This window comes from Colossoma macropomum, unplaced genomic scaffold (assembly GCF_904425465.1).
Source record: "Colossoma macropomum unplaced genomic scaffold, Colossoma_macropomum, whole genome shotgun sequence".
In the NCBI taxonomy this organism is placed as follows: domain Eukaryota; kingdom Metazoa; phylum Chordata; class Actinopteri; order Characiformes; family Serrasalmidae; genus Colossoma; species Colossoma macropomum.
The window spans coordinates 22,776,152-22,792,131 of NW_023494810.1; the positions used below are offsets into that span (position 1 = coordinate 22,776,152).

General features: G+C 41.4%; 1 protein-coding gene across 1 annotated transcript in view; it reads left to right on the forward strand.

Moving 5' to 3' along the window:
- Window positions 1–15,980, forward strand: part of rassf5 (Ras association domain family member 5) — a 67,100-nt gene that overhangs the window by 25,964 nt on the left and 25,156 nt on the right. Inside the window, exon 2 of the mRNA XM_036559457.1 lies at window positions 1,747–1,877. Coding sequence (XP_036415350.1) covers window positions 1,747–1,877 — 131 coding nt within the window. The remainder of the gene's footprint in view (window positions 1–1,746; window positions 1,878–15,980) is intronic.

A 15,980-nucleotide genomic window follows, 5' to 3' on the forward strand; every position in this document is an offset into this window, starting at 1 on the left:
AAACTGCATGGCTTCAGATGAACCCTGCTGATTCCCTGCAAGGTTTGTTTCTTATTGAAGTCTTGGCCAGCCTGTTCTGGAGCGTATCCATTGCTGCAGAGATTCGTTGCCTTGGTTACATCGCAGTTATGAGTAATGAGTGAATGAGGAGCCTATGGCTGCTCGGAGTCTTGTGTTCTCTGAAGCGTTTGTTTACAGTTGATCTGAGGGCAGTGCTGTGATGTCCCTTGTATTGGTTAAGGACAGGTTTGGAAATCTGGTTTAGAGGACTTCTTCTGTAGCATGTTCTACTGACATCCTGGTTTCCAGAACAAATTCTTTAATTATTAGTGTGCTTTTGTTCTTTGAAATGGAAAAAAGGCCCCTGATGGCCAATAATGGTAGAAGAAACCAGGGAAACCCTCATGTCAATGAAATGTTTGTTGGCAGGCTTTGTGGAACAGCTGGCTATACTAATATTTTAAAGGGGAGTTCCATCGATTTTTCAAAATTTCTGCATAATCCAGTCATTGAGAAGCAAACAAAGTCTTTCAGAATGGTTTGATATGAAAATGGTTAATTGTAGAGAAATGTGTGTGTGTGTGTGTGTGTGTGTGTGTGTCGGAGCAAGCTTTGTATCTCCAAAATGGTAACTTCACAGGAGAAGGACAAAAACTACCTGCATTGTAAGTGAATGTGACCAGACTTTCTGATTGACTCTGTTTACATCTCAGCAATTAAATCATGAAGAAATTTTGAGAAATCTGTAGAATTCCCCTGTAATGACCCCATTCTGCTTGTCTCTGTGGGTTCTGGCATTTCTGCGCCACCTAGTGAAGACCATTATGTCCTGCACCTGATGAGTGAGTTTAATGGATTAAAGTTAAAACCAGTCCATTAAAGCCACTGTTTTGTCATTTCACTAAAACAGGGAAAGTAGGATTACTTATAAAGACTTCAGTGTACCACCTGAAATACATCATCCCACCTTGGTGACTACCATCTGTTAACTTATTACAGCTGGAACTTTCATATGCAGCCACTGGGGGGCAGGCAACACATATCTTAGCAGGTGTATTGTTGCCTACCTCAGAGGATTAAAGTAAATTCACAGAGATAACTGAAAAACAACTGATAGCTTTGTTGTATTCTTAATTTCTACAACCCTTTTGACACAGATTCAGTTGTACAGAATAGCATTTTATTGAAAAGGTTACAGTTTTAGCATGAATTGCATGAAGCCACACATGCTGAAGTGAAAACTGTTGACTACACTGTCCGTTCAGTATAAGAATGCTGAGCATTGTATAATTGTTACCCTAGGCAACCTTCTTCTTCAAATCCAAAAAATAACGACAGTGACCTATGGCTACATGACTGCAGTTTTTCATGCTCTGTTTATGAGACATTGCCTGTCCTCTGAAGTGTTCTTTTTGCCCTGAATCACCTTCTCTTCTGCCTCTGTGTTTGTGAGCACGAGTGTCTGCAAATGCACTCCCAGCCTGTTCTGGACACTGCGTGTGACATTTTATCAGCTTACTTTATTTCTGCCCAAGTGTTGTCCTTTAGGCATTCTACGTGGCCGACAACAAGGCCTGCATTTAATACCTCTCAGACTGACTCATTAGCTCATGCTGTTTCTTCTCAATACCCTCTTTCTCAGGACCTGAAATAGAGGTCATTGCTCTTCTTCGATCTTCAATCTGTATTTTTGTTCTCTTTGTGAGGCGCAACTAACAGTTTGTGTTGTGTGTCTCCATCCACCAGACTGCAGCTACACGTGTCACCTGGAGTGCGAGGGTCTTGTTCAGTTGGACTGCAACCAGAGTGACGGGCAGACAGAGGAGACGCCCACCGACTCCCCCTGCACGCCCTACTCCACACCATCTGTGGCGAAGGTAAGCTTACATAGGGATTCACACCAGAGGGTAGTAGTGGGCAGGTCCATACCGGTTCATCCTGAATTACTGGATGAAATTCTTCCTCAGGTCATAACTGTTATAGCAGCATGTTACAAATACGGAACACACAAACAGTGCAAACCATGCTAACGTTAACCCGTTTGAGTGGCTCAGTAACATTTATGTCTGGTCCACTGCATTTGAAGTAGTCCACTTTGTTTTTGTGTCAGATTTACTTTGGCTGTGAAGGGACATCCCAGACGTTTAATATAAGTCAATGAAACCAGACTTTTTTCCAAGTAATTCTGGGTCATTTCTTTTGGTCCATTCATCATGAAATATACATGCAATGTAAAGGGAATCAGAAACACTCTGCTGCTTCTGACGTGTTCTGTAGGCACGTTTGACAGTAATAGAACATCTCTTTTTTTGCTTATTTTTTTATTTCACAGCAGGTTTAAAACATGATGGCACAGCAGATCTGTTTGTTGTGGTGAAATAACAGGCTTTTACTCTTGTTGATATCAGATAAAAGGCCTAGTTAGCATCATGACAGTACAGATACTGTTAGTACTAAGCAGTATATGTTCTGTACCTACTATGCCATTATGATCATAATGTAGTAAATTCACAATGCTGTAGAAAGGTGAAATGTGTGATTACAATTGCAAAAAATTGCAGCCAGACAGAAGGGTGTCATGTTTTGATGGACGTATGATACACATCTAGCGGTTACAGTGTGAATGAAACATTGATTGAAATAGAGGCGTATCTATTCCATCAGATGGATGGTTGACTGTAATCCTTTAGAAATGTTTTCGTTGTGAACTGGCCTATAGTCACTTGCTGTTTATTACTGCAGGGATCATGCAGGCCTGCAGTTATAGTTAAAAGAAGGTAGAAAAAGCTAGTTTGTTATGATTTAAAGTTATGTTAACTAAATGTCTTCCTAGCAAGCAGCCAGAGAGGAACCCTCAGAGCTTACTAGACCTTCATAGAAGACCTAATTATTTCTGGGAAACTAAAAAAAAGGAATTTTTACTCTTTTTATTCAAGAGAATAGTGACGCTTGTTGTATTTAAACTCCACAGGTGTGTACGTATTATGGTAATACTTCAATTATTTTGTTTAGTGGTTTTGGATGTTAAAGATCTTAAATCGCCCAACAGAAAGTTCCAACCTATTGGTTAGACCTTCAGGAGCTGGACAGAAGGCCTTACACATTATTACCAACTAGGAAGTGAGAATGGAAACAACCATGCATGTTTTGATTTTCAATGGGTGTGACCAATGTCATGAGTGAAATTGTCGCTTCTTGTGGAAGTCCTTGATACATCACTGACTGTCAGTATGAGTGGTAGTCTGACCGGTGTGTTTCAGTTCAGGTGTTAGAAAGGGGAAAAAGGTGCCAACCCTATGTCCAGGCTCTTTACTGAAAGACTACTACATACAACGTAAAATATATGTTTTTATGTTTGTTAAACTCTTCAAATAAGGCAGAGGTCACTAATAGGCGGCCTGCGGTCCGAGTCCATTAAAGTCAAAGTGAAATGGAAATCATAAGGCATTTCCCTTGCATACTATGATGCAGTGTCAGGGAGGGTCTCTGAGCTAGATTTTTAGTGTTTTCGCTGGATAATATGTTAGCGTTGGGGAGAAAGTGTAACAAGATATTATTAGTTAATATTATTTTCTCTCAGCCTGCTGGTGCACTGTGATGTAATCAAGGCTTGGAATATGTTCTAGTGGCAAGAAAAAGTCATTACACTTTAATAGAAGATTATAGGAAAAGATGAATTTTGGCTTTTAAATGATATAAGATTAATCATGCTTAATATAATCAGGGGCATGAAATAACAAGGTAAAAAAGTTTACATCTGTGTGGACATTTCATGGCACAAAGACCCACAGGCATGTCTCGGCTACACTGGCGGTAGTCTTGTCTAGAATAAAACACTGAAAAGATACCCATCTGCAAAAAAATTTATTTAGTTTGCATTCTGAATCTGAGCACAGACTCCCATCTCCTCAACTTAATAAAGTGATATATTGGAGTGAAGGCAGCATCCAAATGTACAGTAACCTTTTGTCCTTGAAGTTTATTCGTTTTTCTTTCAAAACAGAAAAGATACAGCTGAAAAAATGCTGGAAACAAAACAGAGAGAAGTGAGTAGGCATTTCTCCTGCTGGCTTTTCTGGACCACATTAGTGCATGCCTGAGTTCCTCTCAGGGGTCTTGACTGTGCATAGTTGTAGCAGTAAGTTCACTTCGGCCCCTAGGTAGGCAGAAAGTGACAGCACAGAGGAAGAGCAGCAGGGGCCTGCCAGGACACATCTCCATCCACACGCCAGCCGCTATATTAAACTACAGACACGGGCACCTGCACGCTAACCCTACACATCTTCAAATTTTTACTTTTATATAAAGAAGTGGAAAGATCACACTGATTCTGAGCAGCATGTGTACAGTGCGCACAGTGGTAGTCAAAGGTTTTATTAACTATTCTGTTGATGCCTTATTGGTAATCAGTAAGGGTCGTTAATGTGAAGAAATGTAAGTTTACACTTTTATTAAGCTCTTGAAAGATGTATTTAAGAAAGTTTATTTATATAATGGGCAATGAAGTTGTATTGATGAAAAGGTTTAGATTTATAGCAGGGTTAATTAAAAATGGAATGAAATAGTTTGTAGAGTTGCCTTTTTTAATTTGTTAAAATAAATTTTTAATTGTGTTAAACACGAGTTGTGTCAACTCTGCCGCTGTTCATTTTTTATACATTTCTATATAATTAATTTTTTATCATGTAAATAAATTCATTCAGAGTGATTTGATGTGAAATACTCGATTCAACAGAAATATATAGAGTCAGAGTTGTTCACAGTGTTGGTGATGAGAACCAAACGTCCAAAGAATTTAATGCCTCTTAAAGCTCCCTTACAGAAAGCTATTACTTGAAATGGTTATTGCCATGGTTATAAGCTTGAGACATTGTTTTACGACAGATTTTGCCTGAAACATATTTTTTTAAATGTACTTTAAAGTGTTGCTTGACAGGTTGTTTTGCATAGTGAATCAAATTTAATATATTTGGCTTTTTAGACATGGCGAAGTAAGTCTGATAAGATTAATTTCCCTCAAAAGTGAGTCAGAAAAGCTTAGCAGTTGGTTACAGAGTATAAACTGTGTTAAACTGTGTTAGTATTACCACAAACACTTGAGAAAATCTCTTAAACCCAGAAGCAAAAGCCATATTTTACAAGATCTTAATTGGAGCTACCTGATTTAGATTGCTATGGCACTACCACACATTGCTCAACATCAGTGTTCTAAGTTAACAATACCGACCTTGTTCTGCTTCATCCTTTCTTTATGGTAAGATCTCCTCTTTCCAGTGTATGTCTTGCCTCCTCTGAAAGCTTCCATTTCAGTGCTGTCAGTAATGAGAGAGAGCCCAGCTGGGCTGGCCTGTCATGGAGATTGAGAGTAGCTGAATGGAGAGCTGTCAGCTTTGGCCATTAAGATCATTCCTCTTCTGACCTGAAACTCACATTAATGTTCACAAGCCAACGGACAGCATTTTCACTTTATATGGCCTTTCACACTGCTATATTTATGTCTCTGCATTAACCACGTGATAAATGTTGTGGGTACTTCTGACTGTTTAGTTTTCTTTAGTTACCACTAGAGGGAAGCACCGGTCAGTGACAGGCCTGTTTGTAAAGAGCCTTTCAGTTGCATGGTGATGTAAATGTGAATAACCCCATTACAGAGTAAAACTTAATAGATGTCTTTCAGAGCAAAGCATCCAAAACATTTTCTAAAGGAGAAACTCAATTAGAGGAACACAAAGGCTTTGGACTGTCCATCGGTTTTCTAGATTGACATCATTGTGTTGGGGCTTTCAGGCCCAAGGCTTTCTGTTACCATTCCTGCTCATTATTTAAGAGACCAAGCTTCTCAGACACACTGAAATGGAACCAGTCTAGTCACCACTAAATGACAGAAAATGGATTATCAATGGGCTGGACAGCACTGGCCTCAGCACTGAGAGTCAATAATCAAAGTATAAAAAGCTGTCTTGGGGACAAGCCTGTGTCTTATGGACATTTCATGAAAAGAGACTATGTATAAATGGCAAATTTTTCTTCTTTAATTAAGTTCACTGTCCTTAGATTTTTCTTAGGACAGTGATGATATTCTCTGTTTTACAGTGAAGTATATGCAAAGCTGGGTAGAGTAGCCGAAACAATACTCAAGTAAAGGTATTGATACCTGGGTAAAATAGTAACTGTAGTCAAAGTAAAAGTACCTTCCTAAAAAGCAACTTGAATAGAAGTACAAAAGTATCAAAAAAGTTTCAAAGCGTCTTGAAACATTAATCTGGATAACAAAAGTTTAAACGCACCCAAGACTCATTTGAAACAGATACAGTCCGATTGCTCAAATCACTTTAGGAGGTGGTCTGAAACACATTTGAGCCACGTTATAGCAGTGTAAACGCGTCCATCTCTCCAAGACACATTCGACAACCGAAACTCCTCCCATGCAGTCAGTCACTGGGCATGTGATCTGTGTTTTCGAGGAAGATGATCATGGAGGATGCACATGGATCCCCTAATTTTGTAGAAATGCACAACAGCATGCAAAATTGCAAATTTCAAGGCAACCATCAGTAGCATAGCACAGGAAGAGCCTGAACGGATAAACAATTGATAATTGGTTGCTGTCCTACACAGCAATTGGATTTCAGTCCAACTGACTGGAGATGCGTTTGACTACCTGTAAATGCATGTGGCTAAAATTCTATCAGGATACAGTCCAGATACTAGTCACATGAAGTGTCCAGGTCTAAACGGGGTCTAATATACTTAAGTAGAAGTAAAAGTATTATGATTTGAAAGTACTCAGGAGAGGACAAATCCATCAGTACCTTTTGTTAAGTGCATGTACTTGAGTAAATGTAGCTAGTTACTACCTACCTCTGAGTTAGTTACTACCCACCTCTGTGAGTGCAGAATGCAGTGGATGAATAGGAAATAGAAAATGACTAGGCTATTCTTCTTCACTTTTATCTGAAAATTCATATGGATATTTCCACCCCAACTGCGTATCTCTTCACCGCTCCTTCACCCTAATTTATGGATGAAATTCCCCCAAATATGTCATGCCTCTTCAGTGTCTTGCATGAACCTGTAAAAGGACTCTTTCACCTCTCTCTCTCTCTCTCTCGTTTTTAATGTTTTGAGAGGGTGCATAATGTTCTCACAGGGCGCTTTACCCTAATTCGCCTCATATCATGCAAGTGCAGCCCTCTACCCTCAGCCCCCACACCCTCAGCAGCACTCAGCCCAACACTTCAGCATTAGCTTTTTCCCCTATAGCCTCAGAGTCTCTCCTAGTCTCTCTATTCATTATCATTTAACACATAAGGAAATTGCCAGTATTCCTGCAAACACACATACTTTCCTTTAGTAGAGTTTTGCATCCACTTTACATCCTACATTATTGGAAGGCATCAAGCTATAGGTGAAGGCAGGTTAGACGCTAAAGGAACATCTTGTGAAGTAGTTGGGACAGCAGCATGTTGACCACTGTGTTACATCGCCTTTCCTTCTAACAACACTTAATAATGATTTGATGACTAAAGACACACAGAGTTGGGAGATATCCCCCTGCTGCGGCTCTATGTATTCCCTCCCTAGAGCCATGTCACTCAGATATACATGCTGAGCCTTTTTGCTCTCAGCGTAGGCTTCCTGACCTCCTCCAACCCTGCTAGCATCCACCCCAGGCCCACTTTACTCTCCAGCTAGCCCAAATCGCACTGTGTTCCCTTAAAGTCCCTTTAGGGTTTTGGGTTTAGGGTTTATATAACTTTTGTATTACTGTGATATGTTCTTATTTAATGTGAGTAAATGGTTTTACTTAGTGTCCTGAAGCACAACATATTTTTCTGCCATGCTGGACACAAATAAGAATTGATTTGGTGAATAGAGGGGGTAAAAAAAAGTTGCTGTATATGTATATCATTGCTGTTGGAACAAAACCGTGTATCTCCAAATTGTTAAAAAGAGAAGAAAAAATGCTCTTTTTTATTAAATTAAGAAGAATTCTACCGATTGTTCAAAATTTCTGCAAAATTCAATTAACGTAAATGGTAACGTAAAGGCATACAGCACTGTTTGATGTGAAATGATGCCTTGTAGAGAAAATTACCACAGATTTTCTTTACAGTGGTGGTAACAGGTTACATACGTTGTGATGTCTAAAGCGCAAACATAGTCATTTTATTTACTTATCCGAAATAACCAGTGAATCTGCCTGCATCTGTGTGTAATGCTGATAATGGTAAAATTGTGGTAAATCTGTTTTCTTTGGGGGCTATTTTGCCTAACAGTGCCCTGTTTGTACCTCTCTGCCATGAATGGATTAAAAAACTTTTTTTAGGCCAAAACCTTATCTGAAAACTATCATAAAACGTCTCATGCATCATGCAGCATATTCATGCATTCTTTTATTAATGTAATAACTTTGTGATGTAGCTTTCAGAGGCATTAAGGGCTTCAGACATCAGGTTCCTCTCAACACCATTGTAAATAATTCTGACACTAGTTTTTCTAAAATGAAGAATTTCACATCAAACCACTGACTGAATTTGTTAGCATCTTAACCATTTAATTAGGCCAAGATTTTATAAAATAGGTAGATGCTCTCATTAACGTTAACAACATTTTGATCTACCAGTCGTTGGACCCCAAAAGTAATTTGACGCAGTGTAGACTGCTGCTGCTGTTTTTCAAAATTACAGACTGTAACAATATAGTGCTTTGGTGGGAGGGATTGGCCTTGGAGGAGTTTCAGCAGCCTTGACTACACTATAGTTTAAACATGCGACTCTTGCATCTCAGACTTCCTTTTTCCTGTCTCTCGTGCATGTCGGCCACAAACATAAGCCTGAATGCACTCTCAAACTTGCACATTTGCATACATACAAATTGTACACTCTGTGTGCAGTGGCAACCTCAGGGGTGTTGCAGCTACAGGGGAGCTTCAGCAGAATTTGCTTTATCTCTCTTTATCTGTGCATTTCTGCGTATGTGGGCCGAGGCTTATCGAGTCAGTTAGCCTCCCAGTCACTCCTTCCTGTTTGCGTTCTAATTTGTGTCTTTCATGTCTCAGAGATAGAGCAGTCTTCCTTGTTCACAGTGCATGGTTGTGAACACTCTCACTCTCTCTATCTTTCTCACACACACAAATGCATTTTCTGAGTCGTTTGCTTTTCTCTGCGTGGTTACCAAACGCTGTCATTCTCTGGCCATGAAGGAAACCTCCAAAATAAATGAGGGTGAATGGAACCCGTAATGAGTAGTATGCAAATCTGCTTGATATGCTTTTCCTTCACAGCTCTGGAAGCTAGCCATTATGCGCCCACACGTACTACTCACTCACACTCGCATATTCTCATACACATACAGGCGATTGTTGTGTAAAATCATGAGGAACTCTCTCCTCCTCCTGCTGTCGCTCCCTTCGTTTCCAGGAATGAGTTGGCAGGCCTGTCTTGCTCCACACACACTATAGAACTGCCCGCAAGATAAAACCCAGTTGCCAGGGTGTCCTCCAATCTGCTCCTGAGACTCTACAGACCTCATGAGTGGGAGAGTCACTGCAAGAAGATTCCTCCGTTCCCTCACCTCGACTAGACCTACTATTGTGTCGGTGATTTTTGCAGGAGTGTAGTGATCTGCAGACGCACGCACACATACAAACCAAGTTTTTATTCTGCAGGAAGTGAAGTAACTGCTCTCAGTGCAATGGTTGCTTTCACACGTGGTGTTCTAAGCTGCCTACATCAGTTTGATGCCTCCTCTTTCCAGTAGCGTAGGAGTGGAGACTATTCTCTACCGGAGAATGACACGCCATCCAGATTTAGTTTAGCATCCTGTTTATTCTACTTTTAAGTTACTTGCCTCTATGAGCTCTTTCTACCTTATGGATCCACTATATGAATGTATACTAGACTGCCGTCCATTTGTTGCTAAATTTTAGTTTAGTCTTGTAAGTAGCTGCAGGCAATGAATTGTACAAAAGTAAACCTCTACTAAACACCTGTTTGTTTCAGCATAGCTCCAAATAATAAGCTTTTTCATTATATAAAACACTTAAAAAAAGAACTAAAGTGCTACATGTAGTAAAGCAAAAAAAGGCAAAACAACTTCAATATATGGTTAGTCTATTGTTTGTGAAGCAAGTATGCTAGCTGGCTAGCGTAATAGCTAAGCTGGCTGAGCTTTTAATAAGTTTTAAATGCATGTGGTCTGTAATTTACTAAACCTTCAGCAAGATGAGCTGACACCTTCAGCTAAATGGGCTATAGCGCTAGCTAGCATACTTACTACAAAACTACATGCTAGCCAACTGTTTCAGATCACTTTGCCTCTTTCCTTTAAACATTGCATTTACTGTGTGTAGCGCTTTGTTCTGTTCATTAGTCTGAAGGTTTTTCTGTAATGAAAAGCTCATTATTTGAAGCCCAATTGAAACTGATGCAAAAACTGACCACTGATAAAGGGCTACAGTGGTTACCAACCCTGCTCTTGATAATCTACCTTTGTGCAGACTTTGGCTCCAACCCTATTTGGACACACCTGATCCATCCAATTATTGCGTTGATTAGCTAAATCAGATGTGTTAGATTTGGGTTGGAGGTAAAACCCGGAGAAGCATAGATCTTGAGGGGGAGGTTTGGGCTCAAATTGTACATGGCAACAGATTGGCTTCTAAATACAAATACACCGTAGGTCTACTAGGTAGGGGCTTCTAACAAGGCAGGCGGTAAGTGTAAATCTCTGAAAATGAAGAATGATCATGCAAACTGATCCAACGATTTGTCACCTCCATGCTGTGGAAGGAAATCAGAGCCTCTGTGCATTATTAAAAAGCGAGAGAGCAAAAGAGAAAGAGGCAGGGAAGAGAGAGGTGTCAGTGGCTACTGATGAGGGGTATCAAACACGGATCCTATGGAGGCTCTACAGCTGCATTTAACACCAGCATGTAAGAGGAGACAAATGCCTCATAGGGGAGTTGAGTTTCTCGGACACGACCTGTCCAAACGGGCAGCCTTTTATGAGTTTGTTTCACTTGTTTAATCACAAGCTGGTCACTGCAGGGAGTATATAGTATTATCCTGGCAAGACCTGCAGCTGCATTGTGTAGCACATTGCCTGGGTTGGTGATTGCAGAGGTTAGTCACTCTCGTCTTTAAACATTGATTTCTGGCTATGGCTCACAGAGCTGTCCATACCCACTTGAGTATCCAACTTCGACACTTCAATCCAGCATTGCTCAGAGCCCAATTCAAATCCCATATCTGACAGTGACAAATGAGGTTGTCTGGGTGTGCATCCAGTATTCTTCTGATGACACTTTTCAGTAGATCGTCTCTGGCTAGTGCATTCTTTGTCCATCCAAGCCCATGCCCTCACAGTTCGGATGCGTTCCTATGGCAGGGTAATTATGCTTTGATTCTGCCTGCTCTTCCATAGGATCGATTACCTTTTCCCCCAGCAGTCTGTAAAGAGGCCCCCTACCAGTTCTTTTGAGGGCCATGATCAGGCTGCAGTAGGGCAGAACCAGGATATGTCGATGCCAGCCAGTTGAGGGGGGGGCTGGTCAATAGTCAAACTCCCAGGAGAGCAATCTTCATCTCCTCCATCTTCTCCCCGTCAGCCACCTCATTGATTATGATAATGCAACCGAAGGCCTTGGCTTCAGGTAATTTGCCATACGCTTATAGTGATGGCTTTTTTATCTGCAGCCACCCCCATGCACCAATTCAGCTATCAGCATTTATGGATGCATTTGTCATTCATTTCAAGGATCTTGGGGTCTTTGCTGCTGCAATGACAGAAAACACAAGAAAAGTGGCCTGGCTTTGAAGCATTAGCCGTCCACTCAATGAGAATTGAATAAAGCTCTGACAGAGGAAATTGAAAGTGGCTTTCAGCCTCCCCCCATTTAAGGAGGTTATCTCTTCTTGTTTTTGTTTTTTTTGTGTTCATCAAGCTCTAGGAACAGTCTTCCTATTGAACAAAGAGTCTCTATGCGGATAGTGGGAAAATGAAAAGGTGCTGATGAATCGGTTCATTTTCAGTTGACGTATCACTGGTGCTTTCCTCGCTTTACTGCACTTCATCTTCAGAGGTCTGGGGAGTGTCAATAAAGGTGGATGAGATTACTTCTCTTCAGTCCAGGTTTTCATGTTCTTCTGATGAATGTATTCCAATGCCCCAGCGTTTCACTAACCCTTGCTGTATCAGTTTAGACCCAGACTGCTGTTTGGAGGCTTTTGCTTTCTCATTATCTTGTACTCAGCTGGTCTTAACTCTTCAAGGTCAGGGTTAAAGGTTAACCCCAAAGGCCCTGTTGGTCACTAAGGGGGATCAGAGGTCACATTTAATCTATGACCTGCAAATGTGTAGGTTTTAATATCAGAACACTCTTGCATTGGTCAGGTTTGTGTGTATCAGGTACATGTGATGTTAGACTTTACTCTTTACAGTACTATAAACAGATCTGAATGTGTGTCAGTGATGGTGTACTCTCATCATACTACAACTGAAAAGCAGTGGGATGAATTATTAATAGAGCGCGTAATAATAGGCCATACTTTATGAAGGCCATTAAACCGTACCTGTGGCTTTCAAAGGCTCATTACAATGAAGTGTCCTCTATTGAAGGTGCGATCAAAGCTTGCTCTACTCAGCCTGTCTGCGTTAATGGCTACAGTTCCATTTCACAATTGCAGTTCAGACCTACCGCCTTTTTCAGCACTTTGCATATCGGGCAGCATGTAAAGTAGGGTCTGTGGGACCGTATGCAGATCGCATCGTGTCTCTTTCTTGCTCTTTCTCTGTTTACTCAATTGCCCAGTCATACAAATACATACTCTTTCTCTCTCTCTCTCCTCCAATAAGAGGAAGTGGCTATGGTTGAGCAGTTGCATGCAGGAAGAGAGAGGGGAGGGAGGAGGGGCAGGAGAGAGAGAGAGAGATTGTGTGAGCTCGCAGGCAGATAGCAGACTCGACCACAGATGGTAGAGCGAGGCAGAGAGAGAGAGAGAGAGAGAGAGAGCGAAAGAGGGAGAGACAGCACGCAGGAGTAGAGCGAGTGTGCGGGAGGGAGGTGTAATACGTCAGCTCTTCTCTCGATCTGGCTATGCGAAGCAAGCAGGCAGGCAGGCAGAAGCAGGTTGATTCCGAGCCTTCTCTCCTATTGCTGTAGGTGCAGTTTCCTGCTATCCCTGCTACAGGAGCATTCACTACAACAACTGCATCCTCTGTAGAAGCTTCGGCACTTTGATCTTGTACCACAGCTGATGCACCAGGTATCGTGCTTGTACGACCAAATCTCTTTCGCAAGGCATGTCTTCTTCTTCCTCTTCCTCTTGCCGGTTTCCTCAGCCAATTGACAAATGCTGATCTGAGAAGGTTTTAGAGGGCCTGGCTGAAGACGACGCTTATCTTCGCCTCTTGCCTAAGACCTTGGGTTTGCGACCTGCCAGATACAGGAACTGAGCATATGATACCGGTTTCAGAGCTCGTTCTCGTGTGACCCAAGCTCACGGAACGGCCTGACGAGCAGAAGCGCGCCAGAACAGCTCGGCTTTCTGTATCCCTTCCTTGGCTTTCCGTATCCATTTCTCCTGCATTGACCGGAAGCTCTGGCCCTTCACCTGAGCCGGCGGTCCCCTCTGCCCTCCCCTTCCTCTGCTGCCTGGAGCCTGGAATGGTGTCGGGGGCCCCCGGAGGCCCTGGAGCCGCCCAACCTGGACCCGGCCCCGCAAATGACTGGCAGCAACAGCATGAGCAGTGGCTATTGCAGCCTGGACGAGGAGAGCGATGACTTTACCTTCTTCACAGCCAAGACCTCCTTCTTCCGGCAGTCGCACGGCAAGAAAGGGGCAAAGGTAACGGGGGAAATATCAGCCACTATTCGTGGGAGGGTGGGAACAGGGGACATAGAATGTACACACAGCTCTCACCGAAAAATGAGAAGTGTTACTTCTCAAAAGCATGTGTTTGGCACGGAAAACGAGGTTGTGTACTACTTTCTTGAAGTTTCTTAAGATGCTCCACTTAGATTGACATCGTTGTTTCTTTTCATTGGGTTTTGGTACTCAAAATATTCTCTTCTGAGATGTTTTTTAAAAAAGTCCTCAAACTTCTTATGCTTAGGCGAGGGCTACACAGTAATGCTAAAATACAGAAACACAAATGGCGGATAATGTCAGGTGATGCAAATCATGCATAGCGGAAAGTTTTAACATGGGAGAGAACACTGTTTTGATCAAATGAGAGGTGAACACCAACCTCAGAGAGAGAGTGCAGAGGAGGTTTTTTTCCCCTTCAGTTTTTTCCTTCTTGTTGGTAAAGTATGCTCACTGTCAAAGCAACAGCTTCACAGTTTCTTCCTGTACGTGTGATCAACTTAAACAGTCATCCATTTTTTTTTCAGACTATGAGGTACTTCAAGCCTTCTGTAAACCTCATTCAGATTTTACATTCTGCAAATGGAGAATTTAAGTATTGTTATAGTAAAGGGACATGTTACCGCTGTCTGGCTTGGCCCTGAAGTGGTCCTGTGTGGGAGCTGGGTAAACGGTTTGGGTGGGAAGTGAGAAAACCCACTGCATCTGGGTTTTCTTGTTTAGCAGATAATGACCTTTGTGAAGAAGGTGCTTCTCTACAAGACTGAAATTATGTGTACATACAGCATTAGGTACACCCTTAAAGATAAAAGTTCCTAACTGGTTCTTTACTTGAATATATGGTTCTAGAAAAGACCTTTAATTGTCATAGAGCTTTAACCCTTTTCACAGTAGTCATAAAATGCTGTTTCTGCCTGTTTTGAGGTCCCTCAGTTGATGAAATGCATTTTGATCTAGTTAACTGGATTTTCATCTTCATAGTTGGGCAAACAAGATAATAAGCAAGTCTGTTTTATCTTGGCACAGCAGTCTTTATGGAGAGGTGTGAGTTCTCACCCCTCCTCTTTCACCCCTTATTGCTCACTTGCAACTCAACATAGTCACAAGTTTTCACACCCAGAGCCAACAGCATCCTAGCTAATCTGATGAGAGTTACAGGGGACAAATAGTTCAGTTGATTATATCAATTAAAATATCGATTTCCATTTTCCAGGTCTATTTTCTTTCTGCTGGCCACTAGGGGTCCTGCCAAAAGAGACTAAAAAGGTTCTTTGTGCATCTCATTTAAAGATGGTGCTTTTGACAGGTTCTTTAGGGAACTAAAAGTGGCTCTTCCATGGCTTCACTTGAAAGAACGCTTTTTCGGCACATTTATTTTTAAGAGTGTACTTTTAATTAAAGTCCAGACTAATTTATTTTTCTAATTCACCACAGGAAGATAAATAGCATGCACTCGAGGTGGCTGATATATATCACTTTACAATGCTGCTGTGCTTGCGGCTCATTAACTGTATATCTTGACCTTCGAGACACCTTTTCTCCCATGCAGCACAATGCAGAAAATATACTCCCACCCGTGTGTCTAGTGCAGCGAAGGAAGTGACTGCTGCTCGTTGTAGAAAGGCCAGGCCCTCCCCATGTGAAGGCCGTGGTATTTCGTAAAGCTTGGGTTGTGTTCATAATGACTGCCTATCAAACAATACTCACTTCAAGTCAGATTCAGCCCTTTATTTGTGAAGGGAAACCCAGCTGAGATCAACCATGGGCTTGAAAGACTAATTATTTTCACTTTCTTTCCTTTCTGCATGTAGTATAATTATTAACAATGGCAGGACCTGGCAATACCCAGGAAATGTTAATTAGTGCTACCATTGCCAAGAAAGTAGATAACTGATTATTAATAGGGAATTGTAAGAAAGATGTTTTTTTTGATGGTGGTCTATATTCTTCTAAATTACCAACATCGACAGATTATGAAGAGGAGTAGCATGTTCCAGTGAGTTATGTGTTAATTTTGAATCTGTACTTAGTTGAAACACATTCAATCAGTCAAATTCAGTCAAAGCCTTTTTTATTACTTTTATAGCAATCAAAGCATCCATGACATCA